At 48.9% G+C, this 17,446-nt stretch overlaps 1 protein-coding gene across 8 annotated transcripts; it reads left to right on the top strand.

The window, feature by feature from the left end:
* Positions 1–4,187: 4,187 nt before the first annotated feature.
* Positions 4,188–13,330, top strand: TNFRSF6B (TNF receptor superfamily member 6b). Of its 8 annotated transcripts, none has more exons than XM_068912670.1 (6): positions 4,188–4,271; positions 5,421–5,524; positions 6,398–6,560; positions 7,141–7,519; positions 9,869–10,066; positions 12,342–13,330. In XM_068912670.1, exons 3-6 carry the CDS (start codon positions 6,519–6,521, stop codon positions 12,617–12,619), a joined length of 897 nt encoding a protein of 298 aa, XP_068768771.1. In that variant the 5' UTR covers positions 4,188–4,271; positions 5,421–5,524; positions 6,398–6,518; the 3' UTR covers positions 12,620–13,330. The 8 variants fall into 8 exon arrangements, with proteins under 8 accessions (XP_068768771.1, XP_068768769.1, XP_068768764.1 ...); XM_068912668.1 differs by lacking the exon at positions 4,188–4,271 and adding an exon at positions 4,724–4,933; XM_068912663.1 differs by lacking the exon at positions 4,188–4,271 and adding an exon at positions 4,724–4,933 and having other exon boundaries at positions 12,324–13,330.
* Positions 13,331–17,446: the final 4,116 nt, after the last annotated feature.

Here is a 17,446-nt window from a genome sequence, read left to right as displayed (position 1 = left end):
GTCTTTGTATTGCCCCTGCCTTGCAATGGTATGACTACATCTGGAATATTGCATTCAGTTTTAGTGGTGTCGTTGAAAAAGGTTGGTTTAGGGTTTTTTCTTTTTCCCCTCTTCCTTTTCCTAATCAACTCTGAAAGAAATCAGAAGAGTCGGGAAAAAAAAGTTGTCTTACCAGGAACCATACCTTCGATTGGACAAGTGACTGCTGATAGAGAGTATGGAATCTCTTTGCTTTTCACACTTCTCTCTGTATAGTAATGAGAAACCTGATGTGAAAAGCGCTGCTTCTGGGTGCCCTGACGCTCTTAGAGGTCTGGTTCCCTGTGTGGGTAAGTGAAACCTGAGCCCTGAGAATACGATGCTGCGTTCCTCCTCTAGGCTGCCGATCAGGTCAGGCAGCGGGGCACGAGTAGAACTGCTGCTTTCCAGTGATCGGGCAGTGATCCCACAAACCCGTTCTCAGAGGTTAGTGGGACATGTAAAAGAACAGACAGAAAAAGCGTAAGTGAAGATCATTGTTTTACTAGATCCTTATCTCCCTAAAAGGTAAGGATTACCTGGGCAAGATATGATATTTCACTCTCCAGGAAAGTTAATCTGACAATTTTTCATCGTTATTAAATTCAGAACAAAAATAATAGGTAACACTGCACCGCAGTAGGGTGAGAAGCCTCTTAGTCTTTCCTGCTGCGTTGCATCCAGCTCAGTGCTTACTGTAAAAGGGGTACAGGGACTCCGCATCCAGGATTTGCCATCCACATTTGCTTAGTTTATCTTGTGGATTGCTCCATCCAAATTACAGGTTTAAGCACGTGCTCTTAACAGAACGGTAAAGGATGTTAATGTGTTTTGGGGAGGGGCATTGTTTTGGTTTAGTTTGGTTTTTTTAGTCGAAGAATAGCGAGGAAGATAGAGAAAGAAATGAAGCCATTCAGATAAACAGATAATCATTTTACAATGCTGCAGCGTCTCAGTGTTTACCTGTGCAATACTTATTTTTTCAACCTACTCACAAGTTTGCAAAAAATCTAGATGAGGTGATTTCTGCTGCAGTTTCTTGGAAAAGTCTAGTCAGTAAGAGGGCAGAGAACAGACGAAAGGTCCATATAAAATCCATGATAGGAAAATGGAAAAAAAGTTTCTGACTACCAGAAAATGAAATGTACTGGTTTTGTACTAAACTTTGTGAAATGGCAGACTCTCCTCAGATGAGGGAAACTTGGTTAAAAGAAGTCTCAAATAAACTCTCCAACTACGTAAATTGAAACTTGGGGCATTGTGCTTGATGCAGGCTAGTGGTTTTGCTGCGAAGAAACCTCTCTTGAAGGAACGTGCGTCCTTCACAGCAGGGGCCAAAAGGACAGTGCTCAGACTAGTTGCATCAACTCAGTAATTAAATATATCGTACTGAGGAAGCAAAGCCCCAGCAAGTGGGGTTGCAACTCATCAGGATTACGTTTGGAAGCTACAAGTGTGTGTACAAGTAAGATAAACAGCGGTAACGTTAAAATCAATTTTAGAGAGCAGCCTGTGGACGTCTGCTCGTCACCTGTTCCGTTTACGTTGCCAAACGTGATAAAAATCAGTTACCAGTAACATTTTGGGGGAAGTGCAAAGTCCCTCAAAATGCCTAGAACCAGATGTTATGAGCAAAGTGTTATAAAATTGCAGATGGTTATGTGTTTTTACTCCAGGCTGAATCAATATACTGACAGTAAAGCGCTGTAGAAATCCTCCGTTACTCATTAGGTACTCACTAGTGAGTCTAAGCCCTCCTTGCTTTAACTTTGTATCGTTTTATAGCTCTTGATTACAAAGACACTTCACTGCAAGTGAATGCACCCATGCCATGTGCTTCACTTATTAATAGTTTTTTTCAAGGAAAATATTTGGACCCACTTTGATCCTAGCAAGAGTCAAACAAACAGCTTGACTATAGTTTTTCTTTAACCATGTTGGGTAGAAGCAGATCTCCCTGGAAGAAGCTTTAGATTCCTTCTGAACATTGGGTTTTATTTTGCCTTCTGTTTCACAGGAAACTGATTTTGATTTTCTTCCCTTTTTAACTTTTTTTTTTTGGTAAATTTTGTAAATATTTAACCCACGTAGGCTTGATCTTTAAGAACAAAATCCAAGCAGATTCACCACCCAGAGAAGGAGTGCAAATACAATGATTTAGGTCTAGAGGTATGACAACTTTTTGTTTCTGTCCCAGACATTAAATCTGGTGTTGCAGGAGGCCAAAGCTCAAATCCAATTTGTTAATTCTCTCTAATGATTTGCAGGGTACTCAGGAACCTTGCTGGCTCCTGAGGAGAAAACTTGCACCTTCTCTAAGCTCCTTACTATGACTGTCCTTTGTGTTTCTGGACACTTGGTGTTTGCTTTTTGAAAAGCAAAAATACGTAATTCAGTTTTGACTATTCACGAATGCCTGTTTAGAGAGTCTCTTTGAGAACTAAGTGGCGTCTTCTCCTTTTGGGTTCCCGAAGGACGGGGGAAGAGTGTGTTACTGGGCAGACCGTTAACCGTGCATTCTCTGTTCCCTCTTCTCTGGTTGTTTTTAGAGACTAGATTGTGACGTGTTGCACATCGTTTAGATAGTGCATATGCGTGTGTGTAAACAAAATGTTCATGCCTAGGCTGTATGCACAGAGTAATATTAAGGTAACACGTGTATATGTAGAGGGAACAGGTGCGACAAAAATATTTGGGAATTGTGAGTGTCAGGAGGTGAGGACGTAAGGATCCCAAGCCTTGCAAACAAAGAGGATGCTCTTATACGTGACTACAATTCAGACCCGCGTCTTGGTCACAATTGTAACCCAGCTCTGAAAATGTGAAGAATGCCACTGACTGCGGCGTTGGGCTGCCCAGTACAAAAGAGATTTTGACAAACAGGAGCGAGTCCAGTGAAGGGCCCCTATGGGATGGTCATGGTGTTGGAGCCCTGGAGAAAGGAAGAGAGACTGGGAGAACGGAGCATCTGGAGCCTGGAGAAGAGAAAGCTGTTTTGGGGAGATCTTCCACTGCCGAACGGGGCTGTAGAGAAGATGGAGTCAGGCTCTTCTCAGAGGCTCATGGTAAAAGGATGAGGGGCAACAGTCACAAGGTGCAACAGGGGAATTTCCAATGGGATGTAAACAAAGAAATGTTCACTCTGGGAGAGTGAATGAGCGCTGGAATGGGGACCCAGAGAGGTGGGGAGTTGCTGTCCTTGGAAATTTTCAAAACTCAGTTGGACAAGCTGAGCCACATGATGCAGCTTGGAAGTTGGCCCTATTTGGAGTAGCACGTTGAACTAGAGACCTTCAGAAGTCCTTTCTAACCTAAATTTTTCTGCAGTTCTATGAAATGTCTGATGTTTGATACTCAGAAATGCCTAGCTGTAGTAGCCAGCCAATGCCAAAGAGTATGAGAAACACATATGAGAAAACAGGAGACCCTTGAGGAAAAATCTAAACTGTGACAGATGCTAGAGAATCCTATTTTATTATGAACATGTACTGGTTTTATAAATATTCTGTATTCCTTTGTGGCCTTATTAACAACTGTATTTTTGAGTGGATCTTTCTTGCAACTGAAACAATGGTGAGAAATTCATTCAGAGCCGCAGTGGGAATATGTAAGTGTACTGAAGTGCTGTTGCTTTTTTTGAGGAAGAGGCATGTAGTCCGGTTCGCCCTTGTTCAAAGGTCTGCATAACAGACAGCAAAGCCTGACCTGATGGAAGCAAGATGCAAGTCTAGGCAATAATTCCACAGAAAATGACTTGAGACTTTTGAGCGTCTCTACGTGGAGATGCTTCACAAGCTGTGCATGTTTAGCGAGTGTTTATGAATTGGTTATTGTTTTAAGGCTGATCTCTTGCATGCTTTTGTTCTGAACAAGCCAGACTTTGCTGGCTGATGGTTGCTTGTTATCCCTACTGTTATCTTAAGAGAGAGTAGCAGTGGTGGTGCTTTACTACTACCAAACCTACCAAATGTTTTATTTTAGTAGAAAGCCTGCATTTTAATCTGGCAGGCTTATGATGGTAGAGGTCTGCCTGAAGAAAGGTGATGGTCGGGGGCCCTGTGGGTTGTGGGAAGTGCCCTTGGGGGACCACGGGAGAGCTGATGGGATTCGTGCGATGGGCAGTGACAGCAGATCACCAAGTATGCTGGTTTGTCTTTTTCACAGTTGGAGATGGCAAACTGCAAGATCAAAAGGGCTGTAATACGAAATGGCAGACTTCCCAGACGAGTGCTCTGTGCCTTGGGATGTACCAGGTAAATAGAAATATTTTCTTCTATTCTCTTTGTTGGAAAATGTGAAAGGGGAGGGGAGGGGGGACTCTGGTGGAAGGCAAGCTGTTTCTCAACTAACTATTGTGGAATCAGTTGCAGTTTTCCCCTTCCTCATTGCTTTCTGGCACCTTTCCTGTTAGGAGACAAGGTCATTGAGGGGAAACGAGAAGATATGAACCAGCTTTCAGATATGAACACGTGGTGCTTTTCCATGAGTTCAGTAAGCAGCAGCGCTCCTGCTTTTAATCAACTTAAGAGAAGGTAAATGCTCTTTGTCCTTCTCCCTGCGCTTGCAATATGAGGAGCAGCACAGGTGTAGCAGAAATGCAGAAATGGAGCGAGGAAACTGAGCTCTCCAACACGTGTGTTCCTTGGTAGCATACAAATCAGTTTGCTGAAGTGCCCCTGACTTTCCTTCAGAGGGAATTTTGTGAGATAGAGCAGAAGGACAAAGTCCAATTCTGACTTATTTAAGCATGGGCAGTGCACAACTAGGAGACTGCCCATGCAAATGCACTCTTGTGGGGATGGCTATGTTCTGCTTCTGTAGAAATCCGTGTGGTCCAAGATTTCTGCCAAAGTATCATCTGTAGCATATTTAAATCCTGACTTTTGTGGGATAACAGCATCCAGAGAAAGCCAAGGCAAGTATATGTGTGTTTGTGTTATGTTCGGAGTCAGCCATGTCATCCTCGGCGTTCCTGAAACCAGAAAGCTGAAGCTGTGAACCTGCTTTGGAGGATGCATTGCCTAGCTACTGTAAATGTTGGCTATTTTTACAGGGTTAATGTGAATTACTTAGTAGGTAGGGTGTGCTGGAGGTGGGGAGGGGGTTCTGACAGGAGCCCTGGGAGAGCAAGAGGATTGCTTTTGTAAGCTGGAACAGACCATGGCTGTGATTCTGGACACCATGCAAAATGGGGAGCATCTGGGCTGTGTTTGGAGGCAAATATTGCCCACAATAGAGAGATACAAAAATGCAGTTACGGGGAAGTCATTTAACATTTACAGCTAGAGAACAGAGTGTGCACAGGGGAATTTCCCTGCCTTTCCCCAGCAAAAAAAAAAATCATAAAATTATCAACATAGAATTTGCAACAGTATGAATCTCACCTGCTTCCTTGCCCACAGACAAATACACTGTACTGGAGTGAAACCTTTGCTTATAGTATATGTACATAAAAGCAGCTGCCAAGAAGCAAAAGCAGCCCGGACAGGCTGCCGGGGACTAGCGGGTGAGCGGGGCCGGGGAGGAGGGCGAGGGGGCCGGGCCCCGGGGCCGGGATGCCAAGGGGTGGTTGCGCAAGGGGGGTCTTTCCCGCAGCGGGTGGGCGGGCTGGGGCTTTAAAGGTGCTGCGCGGGGAGGGGAGTGGAGCCGTGCGGGGCAGGCGGTGCGGTGAGGCCCGGCGGCAGCGGGCAGGGGAGCCGGAGCCGGAGCCGGAGCCGGAGCCGGCCGGGCAGGGGAGCCGGTCCCCGGGGAGGGCGGCGCGGTGGCAGCGGGGCAGGTCCCCGGGGGGATGCTCGGCGGCAGCGGGGCCGGGGAGCCGGTCCCCGGGGAGGGCGGCGCGGTGGCAGCGGGGCCGGTCCCCGGGGGGATGCTCGGCGGCAGCGGGGCCGGGGAGCCGGTCCCCGGGGAGGGCGGCGCGGTGGCAGCGGGGCCGGTCCCCGGGGGGATGCTCGGCGGCAGCGGGGCCGGGGAGCCGGTCCCCGGGGAGGGCGGCGCGGTGGCAGCGGGGCCGGTCCCCGGGGGGATGCTCGGCGGCAGCGGGGCCGGGGAGCCGGTCCCCGGGGAGGGCGGCGCGGTGGCAGCGGAGCCGCTGAGCCCCGTTGCCTCCCGCGAGCGGCGGCAGCGGCTGCCTCCAGCGCGCAGCTTGCGGGCGGCAGAGCAGCGGCTGCGTCAGGTAGGGGGTGGCAGGCACCGGCGGGTGTCGCGCCGGGGCGGTCTGCAGCGAGGTGAGCCTGTGCGCCCGATGCTGGGCTGCAGAGAGAGGACTTTGCGAGAGCCCTCTTCCAGGAGGGGCTGTTTGAAAAGGGTACTGAAACAGCAGGCAGCTCAACCTTTCTTAACCCTTCCTAACGACATCTCTCTCTTGCTGCTTTGCAACTAGATCGGCGCCGCAGGAGAGGAGCTCAAATCCAGCTGTTGTTCTCGGAGCCAGCTCAAACTGCTGAGGAGACCTCGCTGAATCCCCGGATTTCTGATCGTGGTGCTCTGGAACCCTCAGTGCTATGCTCTCCTACCACATGCTGACTATAAGGCATCCATCCAAGGTAACGTACCATCTGCTATTAAGTTGGTCTAATGTGCTTTGAAAAGGAAAGGGAGGACAAACAAGATTCCGGGATTCTTCAGTGCTTTAGTGAGTTTCTGGGTTTGGTTTCTGAAACTGAAAAAAATTATAGTTCATATGGAAAACACTGGTATTTACTTATTTGAGAAACTCCTTCCCTTCTGCTTCCTAATATGTGAAAGCCTTACCCAAAATAGTTTGGAACCTACTGGAGTAAAAAAACAGAGAAGGAGAATGTGCTGGAACAGTGTTTATTGCTGAAAAAGAGCAATGGGTTCATGAAGGCATCGTGGCATTTGGGGAGGGGACGTTCCTGTAACCGGGGGCAGTAAGCCAAGGAAGAAGGGGAAGTACCTGCGGGGCGGTGGGTCTGGTCCCTGGAAACACTATTGCTTTGCTACCAGGGGGAGAGCATGAGGCTAGAGAATAATTTATTGCATCCTGAATGACAACTGAGAGCTAATTCTGTAAGGCAGCTGCCACGTTGTTGCGTCTCTCTCTGCAAAAGAGCAAGCAAAGCCTAATAAGTGCTAACAACTCTTTGCAATTTTTTACTATAGTGGATGCTTGCTCCTCTCTTCCTCTTACTGGCTGAGCTCAGCTCCAGCTTCCAACCCACCTACCAATGGAAGGATGCTATGACGAATGAAAAAATTACTTGCCAGCAGTGCCCTCCAGGGACCTTCGTGGCACAGCACTGCACCAGAGAGAGAGAGACGGTGTGCGAGCCCTGCCCGGATTTGCACTACACGCATTACTGGAACTACCTGGAGAAGTGCCGGTACTGTAATGTCATCTGTGAGGAGAAGCAGGTAGAAGTGCAGCAGTGCAATTCCACCCACAACAGAGTATGTCAGTGCCGGGAGGGCTATTATTCAGAAATGGAGTTCTGCATCAGGCACTCCGAGTGTCCTCCTGGCTCCGGCGTATTTAAACTGGGTAGGTATCCTAGCTAAACTGCTGAGGCAGAGGCATGTATGCTTGTGAGCATCCTACTGTATTCTGATGTTGCTGCTGGAGAAAATCTAGGAGAAAAAGAGCAGCCAATGATTTCCTGTAGTTCAACTTTTTCCCTCCCTGCTTACCACTATCATGCTGCCCTTGCTGGGATATGACACTGCTCATGGCTTGTTTTCCCAGGAGCTCTTTATTTTTATTTTTTGCCACTTTTCCTTACTACCCTTGAAACACCCCAGCAACGTACTTTGGGACATGGTGATTCCTACTTGCTTTCTTCACCTACCACAGCAGGCAGACCTGGCCAACTCTGGGAAATGATTCAGTGTTCCTGTCTAGTAGCAACATGCCCTGAAATTTCTGCTCTGAGCAGGTGGAAATGCTTTGGTAATTCCTATGAGTTTGTCAGCTCTCTTCTCCCTTGCAGGTAGGTAGCCAAGAATTTGAGGCAGGAAATGCTGGTTATCTGGACTGAAAAGGTTTGCTTATGATATAAAGGCAGGGCTCGTGAATGTATGTAGTTCTGGGTTTGTTTTATGTGTTTTTTATTGTGCAATTTGGATAGGTTATATTTAAAACACGAAATGGATAAATGAGTAGGACAGGTTGCAAAACCGTAAAATCAGTCTTGTAATGATTTGTGTTTCAGAGAGATTCACAAGTCTGGGACTTTGTCCCCTAATGAGATACATGCCATGAAAGGGTTATAGGTCTTTTTCTTTTTTCAGTTGTTTCCTTAACACAAGTTTGTCTGGTTCCTTACTTGCCTCCATTGGTGTGTGTGTGTGTATACACTTTCTAAAAATACAATTTGCATATAAGCATATGTTCCCTCTCACTCTCCTCTGAGTCACCAAGGACTGGTTTCTTTTTGGAAACCACAGCTGAGTAAAATAAAACAGCGTGGGTAACGTTGGCGAAAGCGGCGCGTTTTGCTTTGTGTTTTGAAGATGTTAAGACTCTTGGCAATTTTTCTGTACATGACACAGAAGCGCTCCAGGCTTATAGGCCAGATGAGAAATATCTCTTGTCTTCAGATGACTCTCACGGTTGAGTTTGATAGTTTCCTTGTTTCTGTAGGAAATGACTGTTACAAAATGCAGTGATTCAGCAAAAGGTGAACTAGTTTTCCAAACAATTTGGGAAAATCCTGTGAAACTGGAACATTAAATTTGGCCGGAGGCTTGGTTGTAGCACTGACTAACCATGTGAGCAATCTGGGACATTTGAGGATAAGCAATTTTTATCTTATTTTATTTATTTACATATTCACAAATGGCTTCTTGTGTGGGGTGTTATGGCACCGCAGCCCAGATGTCCTAATTCCCCAGGAAGGGCAGAGCTTCACTGCAGGTAGAAAGAGTGCTGAGGCTGTGAGCGTCTGCGTGAGCCGGACCCTGGGGCGCGGGGAAGGCACTGCCCCGGGGGCACTTTGCAGGGCTTTGACTGGTGCAGACCCTGTCCCTTTGGAGCAGTAGCTCCAGTGGCTTGGGCAGACCTTGCTGGCTTTCAAGTTGGACAAATTCTCTGATCTGTGTGTGGTTCCTCTAGGGTTGTTGTGATTATTTGGTTTCCCACTTACAAATAGTGACCCATGTGGTGGGGTGATCATCTGAGCAGGTAAGTCATCTACTGTTAGAGATGAAGAAAGAGCCTGAAGTAGGTTGTAACAAGGTAAAAACCTTGCTCTTAACTAGCCGTATGAAGAGGAGATGAAAACAGGTGTGAAATTTGGTTGCGACAGCCATTGCCACTTCTTTCAAAGAATATAAAAGACACCCTGGACAGAATCTTGCCGACACGTCATTTTTGTGAAAAGGCAGCAGGTCTGGCCCTGAGCCTTTAGTGGGAAAACACAGCACTGCAAAAGCAAGCAGAGCACTGAAGCCTTCAGCAGCTTTTACTTTCACTTGGCTAGGAGCCTCCCGGCTGTGTTACACTGTGAATCAAAGGACTGTTTCAGCAGTCGGCTTACTTAGTGCTGGCTGATGTGTTTGAGGTGGCCCTTTCCACCAGCAGGTGATATTTCCTCTTATGTCTGGAGGCCTATGACAATTCATCAGCATGTGTCAAATGCTTTGGCATCAGTGCTTGGAAAAGTGACTAGACAAAGTGTTGCTGTTTGTCCTGCAGTTTGACACACGCTTTTCAAGGTGGGGGGTCACAGACAATGACCGTCTGCAAAACATTGCCCTCATGCTCAAATGCTCTCTGATGCTCTTCACTCAGCTGACGTTGGCCATGACTTATGATGGAGTCATCACTGGGAACACAGAGGTGTGTGGTTGGGGAGGGAAATGCTGACTCTCCCTTTGCTGCCCCTGTGCTCAGGTACCTCCTTCGAGAACACCCAGTGTCGTCCCTGCCCCCGGGGATTCTTCTCTTCCTCCAACTCCAGCACCAAGCCATGCCAGGCCCACCAGGACTGCTCGCAGCAGGGGAAGATGACCAACGTCCAAGGAAATCAGTACCACGACACGCTCTGCACCTCCTGTGGAATGGGGAGAGGCAACAGCACGCAGGGACCAGGTGAGCCCGTGGGCACGTCGCCGGTCGGTCCGGCACAAGGGTCTCTGCGGGTAGAGTGGGGAGATGCTGGAGCCGTGTTGTTGCTGGGACGAGCATGAACTTACTGATGTCTTTCCCACGTGGATGACAAATGAGATAAAATTACTTTTAAAAGTACAGAGTGATAACTACAGAGGAAAAAATATAGTCTCTCTCCCTCGCTCACCTTCACATACCTTCACCTTAGGGCAAGGAATGAGTACAGGGTTTGAGCAACAACCGCTTCTCCTCTGGGCTGCGGTACCAAACCACATGCAGGTTCCTTGCCCACTGAGAATACGGAGTTGGCAGTGAAATCCCATGGGTGTTTAGCAGTGACTTTGATAACTGGAGAAAGCTGCCAGCACACACAGACAGGTCTTCCAGTTATTTGCTCTGTTGCCCGTAACTGATTGCTTGCAATCATGTAAATGTACCCAGTGTGAAGGGCCATACCACCAGAGAGCCTGCTGGTCATCACCCAGCTCAATTTCTGGCTTGCCTGGGTTCACTTCCTCTCCTGGTCTTTCAGCCAATCTTTCTGGAAATTCTTATTGTTGCCTCCAAAGTACAAGGTACATCCGAGCCTCAGCGTAACTTGGATTTTGGCCTGTTATGTGTAAAAAGCAGAGACGCTATCAGCTGCTTCACAGTGACAACACAAAATGTAGTGCTGAGTTTCACTGGAGTCTGAAAGCTGGGCAAGAGCCTTCAGTTGGCACAGATAAGGCAGGAGAGGTGGGAGAGTGTACGGCTCCTGAGAGCTGTTCTGTAACCTGCATCCGCAACGATTTAGGGGATGAGAAAGGGACTGGGTCTTTCATGTGCGAGCTAATTCAAGGGCCTGGTATCAGGTAAGGTGAGCCAGGCAGCCGTTTGAGACCGCCTGCTCTACCCTGAATGAACAGCTGATGTTAAAAGGAGACAAAGTCTGCTCTTCCGATGTCAGTGAATCTTCACAGTCTTGGACTTCAAAAACAATAGCTTCCCTTCAACTGCCCTGCAGCAAGAAGGATTTTCCCCCAGCAGTGTATGAGAGGAGCTGGTCTTTCAACCCTCTCCTTCCCAAGAGCTTTATGCAAAAGTATTTCAACAAACTGGCCTAGCTAGCATGTGGCATTTCTCATTAAGAAGCGTGACTCATGCCATAAGCCACTTGCCAGGAGCATGATCCTGGTGGAGGGAGTGGGCATCAGATGAAAATCTCTGTCATCAGCACGTGCCCTTTCCTCACTGCTTGCTGACAGCATGATCCTAGTGGGGAGAGAGGACGTGAGATGAAAATCAGCAGCAGCACGTGCCCGTTCTGCTTATTAAGCAATAATGAGCTTCAGATCGGCTGTTGAGCTATTTATAGAGATACAAGTTCTGTGAGCAGTGGGGAGCTGAATGGTATTTTTAACTCCGGGTCTTCAGATGATTTCACTGAGTAGGGAAGGTGCATGGGCACTTGTGCTTCTCTTTTGCACAGACAATTGCAGGCACACTTAAATAATGAACTCCAAGTTTGGAGGCGGGTGGGAGGGTCCAGGCAAGTCCAACCCAGTATAACCAGTGCAACTGTTCCCAGTTTACCCCGCTAGTCTCTCCCTTAGTGGTTAATAGTTGGATGGGCCTGTATAGGATGGGCCACTGCTGGGAAATTTTGCCTGCTGCGAGAGCTGGATCCAGTCTTCCAGGGTACTTAGCTGGCAGAGACGAATTTTTTTATGTGATGGTGCTATTCTTGATGCTTTCCTTCTCTTCTTCCTTCCAACCTCATCTTCTCTCTGCAAAGACTTATTATTCTGACGTGTTTATCCCGTAGTGCACCTGCCAGGCATCCCAAGCTGGCAGCTCGCCCTTTCCCCTGTAGTTACAGCGAAGTGTGAGTCTGGTGCGAGTTCGATACCTCCGAGCAGCCTGGGGCTGCCAGTCGCACCCTGCCCGGGCCCCACGTCCTCAGCTGTGTGCGTGGGCAGAGATGTGCAAGCAGCTCTGTTTGTGCAGCTGCTCTGGGCTGTAAGTGGCCGTATGAGCTAACACATGCTTTGGAAATTAGGTGACAAGGGCAGAAGGTTTCCTGGCAGGACTCAGCGTGCTTGAGCCCTTGGCCTGAACTGGCCGTTCCTGGACGGAAGTACCCAGGTCAGGACAGGGTCCCGTGGAGGGAGAAGGGCAGCAGCAGGGTTAGCTGGTTTGTTCCTTGCTTCAGACTGGTCTCCCGGTGTCATGTTGTGACCTCCCCTCTAACCTTCAGGAGGTTTTCTCCTACCAGCTCTAGAAGAAGAGGACTGTGAACAAGCCGTGATAGACTTTGTGGCTTACCAGAACATCCCCGTGAGAAAGCTGAAGCGCCTGCAGCAGATCCTCGAGCACGCGCCGCGGAAGCACGTGCCGGGGAGCAGGGCAGCCATCCAGGAGAAGTTCAGGGCTTACCTCATCCAGCTGAAAGAGGGCCACTACGAAGTCACCAGGGAGCTGCTGGATGCACTGCGAGCCACCAAGCTGCACTCAATCGAGGAGAAGGTCCGGGAACGCTTCCTCTTGTACTGAGAACATGAACTGAACTTTTCAGGTTTCGGGGGGTTTTGTGTTGTGTGTGTGCGCGTGAGAGAGAGAGTGTGTATGTGGTTTTTTTTTTTTTTCTTCACTGTGGCTTCATTAATTTATTACTCCTTCAAAAACTAACTTGAAATGCACCACGGAGAAGATGAATGATGGGTCAGAGTTGCACTGTGCTCTGTGGCTGTTAGTCCTGGTCTGCGTGCAGGTGTGTATCACTCTCTGTAACTGCCTCAGGTGAACCTTGGTTTGCTGTAAACAGTAGTGTGTCTGGGCAAGGAGCCGTCATGTGTGCGTGGAGCTCACGGAGATCCTGGGCCACCTCTGGGCGCTGGCTGTTTTATTTTCTGGCGCTCAGTACAGGTCAATAGTTTATCAGAAGGGAAACACACGACCAAGGTCATTTTTCTGGGGAAGGACCCTGTTCCCCCTTTTTAGGCTACTGTGCAGCTTAAACAGTCTAGTTTTGTATTTTCATTATTTAATGGTATTTTCTGCAGAGGATTCACTTGCATTTGTTTGTCACACTGGTTTTGAGAAAGGAGTTTGCTGAGACAGTTTGGGTGTAGGACGCCCCTACAGTCACTGGAACAGCTGGCTTTAAATTTATGTCTAAACTACCTGATTTTGTACTGTATATGAAATACGTTTTGTAAAGAAAAAAAGCAAGAAGTTATTTTATTATAAGAATCTGTCACCAAAGCCTTTTCCTAGTCTTATTTGGGTGGGCGAGAGGGCTGTTGTGAGTCCCAGACTATCTTCCGACTCTTGCTTGTTTCTACCCAGTTTTCGCATGTGCCCGCACCCTGCGATTGTAAAACAGCAGCCTTGGGCACCAAACCAAAGAGCAGCAAAAAGAGCCTTTGTGAGCCAAGGGCAAGGATGAACGAGCGTGGTGTAGGTTGTCTGCATGCGGATTTGCATCCGTGCACAGAGTCAAGCAGCACCACCAGCGTGGGCAGGACGCAGCACGCGGCTCCTAGGCAAATCCGATACCCGGTCTGGCCCCGTAGGCACGGCGCTGCAGCGCGCCATGGCCGTGCAGGCACATCGCCGTCGCCTGCTTGGCGAGCCGTGCTTGGCCAGCGAGGATGCGCTGCTGCGCACGCAGGCCCGTCAGCCCGCGCTCGGGTCCAGCGCGCGAGCGTGCAGTTGCATAACCGCGGGAGAGGAGGTTCCTGCCCCGCTCGTGCTGACAGCAGGCACTTTTTTTTTTTTTTTTTTAAGCTTTGTAAATGCCACTTAGGGAAGTCAACAAGGGTGACCCTCTCGGGCTTTTTCCAGCAGTGATGACACAAAGCCTACATATTCCGCCTTGAAAGAGTTCGGCTTTTTATAGCGACTTTTAGCTGAACACTTGCCAGGAGTAGTTTGTGGTTCAACAGAGGAATATTTTCCCCCAACTAGTAGCAGCTGAATGCACTCTGAAAAATTTGCTATGTGAAACTGCCCCACACTTCGCTCATGAGAGGGAGGCTGAGATAACGGGGTAAAAGGGGATTTTAACCTCACCTCTGCTGCTGGCGGACGTTTCCCGTGTCACCCACAGGTGGTTTGCCTCATGCAGCGGGCTGGCTGAGCAGGGCCTTTCCCAGGGGTAGTGCTTGCCCTTTTGCTGTTCCTCAGTTTTCTGGAGCTGTGGGTTCCTTGGAGCTTTGTTTGCACGTCTGTGCTTTCGCTGGCTTGCAGCTGGTGATCCCGGGCAAGCAGGCTCCACGGTGATTCCTCCTGCTCGCCCAGCTTTGGGCTCTAGGGATGAAGCAGTTTGGCGATTCTGACATTGTCCCGTGTCAACTCATCCAGGGACAAATAGAAACAAATGGTTGAAAAGCAGCAGAGCCCCCTTGCTCCCACCTCTGCACTGAGTCAGGACTGATCCTGGCGATTCCCTGGTAACATCTTCTTCTTAACATCCTCCAAAGGAGGCTGCACAAGCACCAAAGTTGCCCCTTGCAGTGCTACGTTCCTACCACATGTCAGCTTTCCTAACATTTAATCTTTGCACTGCTGAGCTACTTTATCAAGTGTTCCATCCTCAAATGTGGCTTCTCCCTGGCCTCTTGGCATCAGGCATTCAGCCAAGGCAGAGTTGTAATAAAGGTACCAGTGGCCTGGCCTCCACTAGGACGTGGGCTTTCCTGCACGCTGTATAACACAAGAGGGGTTTCTGCTGAAGTACCACGTGACGTGGGGAAATACTGCTCCAGTCTGGTGCTCTTCCATCTGGCAGAGTGCAGGGCAAGACACTGAGAGCTTGAAGGCTTCAAAGGCTTTCGCAGGTGGAGCCTCCAGCTTGGCCATCACCAACGAAGACCCAAATGCTCAAGGGGCTCCCATCCTGCCGCACTGCCCAGTTAGGACTAAGTGCTAAAGATTTGGTGTTCTTGGCCTAAAAGAGAATAGGAATGGAGGGTTATTAGTGTAGGAACTTTGTCCCTTTCTCAGTCTAAACTTCTATGGCTCTCCTGACTTCTCAAAACATGTATTTGCTATGAGAATGGGGGAGAGAAGCAGAAGGAGAGAATATTACTGGCAGGGGAGGCTGATAGGAATATCCTTATCTTGGATGCTGCTAGTTTAGTTTGGTCATCTTTTCCAGAGAAAGAGATGCCTTTTCTGCATGAAAAGACCCCAGTTCCGAGATGGAAATGCCCACTCCTGGCGGGGGTTGTGCACAGTCCAGGCGACCTCCAGTGCAGGGGCTCGGGACACCTTGAGTTGTCCTTGGAGCTTGTTGTCCTTCTTACCAGTACAGCAAGATTTAGGGTGCCAGCTGGAGGACCTCATCAGCTGCCCAGCTTGATCAAAGAGGGGGAGCCCAGATACCCTGGCTCCCAGCTGAGGTTTAGCCAGGCAGCTGCAGTTCTTGCAGCTGCAGCGGGTGTCTGGGGCTCCAGTGCGACCCAGGTCTGCCCGGGCCTCGGCAGTGTTTGAAAAAGAGCAGTTGTATTTCAGGCTTGTAGAGCTGACTGTGGCTACGCTCAGTCCCGGTGCTTTCTTCTCCCCACGTTAACATGAAGAGCAATGCAACAACAGAGGTCCTTGCTGATACCCAGTTCCCCCAGTCCACGCCTAACTGCTGGACTTGCCCTTGCCTGAAGCACTTTTCCTTGGGAGGTGCCCAAGAAACCTCCTCTCCTGCTGACTGCCAGAGCAGAGTATGGAGTTTTTTTAGTTTTATTTTGTTTTTTGACATTGTGGCTGTTCAGGATGCTGGGCTGGGCAGATCCTTCAACCCTTCAGACAGAGCAAGGGAAGCTGCTGCTTTTGAAGGCTTGTTCTCACCCCCAGGTTTGCAAGGGTTTAGGTATCACCTCTGTGACTCTGAGGAGCCAAACACTTCAGCGTGTTGGTGAAGAGCGAGGACAACCACCCAACGAGGATCAGCCTCTTCTGCCAGGATTACGGGTCTGGGTGAGGCTGGTGACACCCCAAGGCCAGCAGGCAGCTCGCGAGCTCAGTGCCACTGCTGTCGCTTGCTCTTCTAATGGCGAGAAGTCCTGTGAGTGCTCGTATGTTGTTCAGTTTGCCCTAGTGAGGTTTTTTTTGACCTGGGTGGAGCAAGATTTGAGAGTGATTGGCTGTTTGGGTGTTTTTATTTGTTAGCACAAGCAAGAGCGCTGGCGTTCAGCTCCGTTAGCCGGCTGCTGCTACAGCCCAGCAGAGGCAGGCTGGAGAGTCCTTTGGGGCTCTTTCTGGGCAGACAATGTTTCGGGCGCTGGTGCCATTTGTAGGCTGTTTATTGGAATAGTTAGACTTTGCCTGAGGTTTCTCTGCCAAGCTTCATGCAGGTTTAGTCAGAATTTCTACATACTGAAATTTCTCCTTATGTGGACTTGCAGGCAGTTTAACAGAGGGGGATCTTCCTGTTAAATGTTGACCTTTACAAATAACAGCATCCAGTTCCCCAGGCACATGAATCCCACTTGGTTTCCAGGAAACAGGCTTTGTTATAAAGTCCTGCGTGAGAATTTTACATTGCTGAATCCAGCTGGTCTCACAGCCAGACCACTCTATGCCAAGCAAAGCTTCCTCCAGCTCAGATCCCATCTCTTCTCACACATACACGTCCCATCAGGCGGTCGTAGACCAAGCCATGATTAATTGTAAATTTAATTAGTTGACAAGGTGAAATAACTTAAAGGATAAAAGCCCCTTTTGGTTTCCAAGCGTGAAGTTTCCAAAGCCCAGAGAGCAAAGAGGAACAGTAAAGCAGTGCAAACGTCTTCCTGATAATTCAAATGACTGTTTTCCTTATAAGCAGTGGCTGAGGACAGGAACACGGTGACACTGAAATGTGGACGTAACTCTCTCCCAGAAATGACTCAGAAATTTAGTATAGAGAGGATAATTTCCTCAAATGCTATCAGCCCTGCATAAAAGCCCCAAGCCCATGCTGTTCTCCAAGCCGCAGTTCCCTATCACCCTATGCTGTTAAATACTTAAAACAGGAGGGAAAAAAAGAGCACATAAAAACCCACAGCAGTTTATTCAATCTGCTCAGACATGGCTCCTGCTTCAGTTTGCCTCTGTCTAGGGCCTCGCGCTCGGCGGCCAGCTCCTCGCATCCGGGTGCAGCAGTGACTCATAGAGAGCAGCACCTCCCCAGACCTCACAAAAGTCTCTCCTGGCAAGAACCTACTTCCTCGCAGCAGGGTTGGTTCAAACACGTTCCCAGGATGAACACCTGCCTGCAATAAAAGTGGTGCATCTGCCAGCCCAGTGCTGGAGGGTTTGAGATGGAGTCAGTTAAATGATTAACACTGGTTTGAGGAGTCAGTGGAAGTCTTTCCCAGTGAGGTCACTGGTAGCTGGCTC

Source organism: Struthio camelus, chromosome 18, assembly GCF_040807025.1.
Source record: "Struthio camelus isolate bStrCam1 chromosome 18, bStrCam1.hap1, whole genome shotgun sequence".
Lineage (NCBI taxonomy): Eukaryota > Metazoa > Chordata > Aves > Struthioniformes > Struthionidae > Struthio > Struthio camelus.
This window is presented reverse-complemented; position numbering and strand designations above follow the sequence as displayed.

Bases quoted from the DNA above. Each gene is read 5' to 3' on its own strand.
- TNFRSF6B (XM_068912663.1), top strand. From the start codon at position 6,519: ATGCTCTCCTACCACATGCTGACTATAAGGCATCCATCCAAG. The intron at 6,561-7,140 runs GTAACGTACCAT...TTTTTACTATAG, and splicing joins CTATAAGGCATCCATCCAAG to TGGATGCTTGCTCCTCTCTT. The intron at 10,067-12,323 runs GTGAGCCCGTGG...TCTAACCTTCAG, and splicing joins CAACAGCACGCAGGGACCAG to GAGGTTTTCTCCTACCAGCT.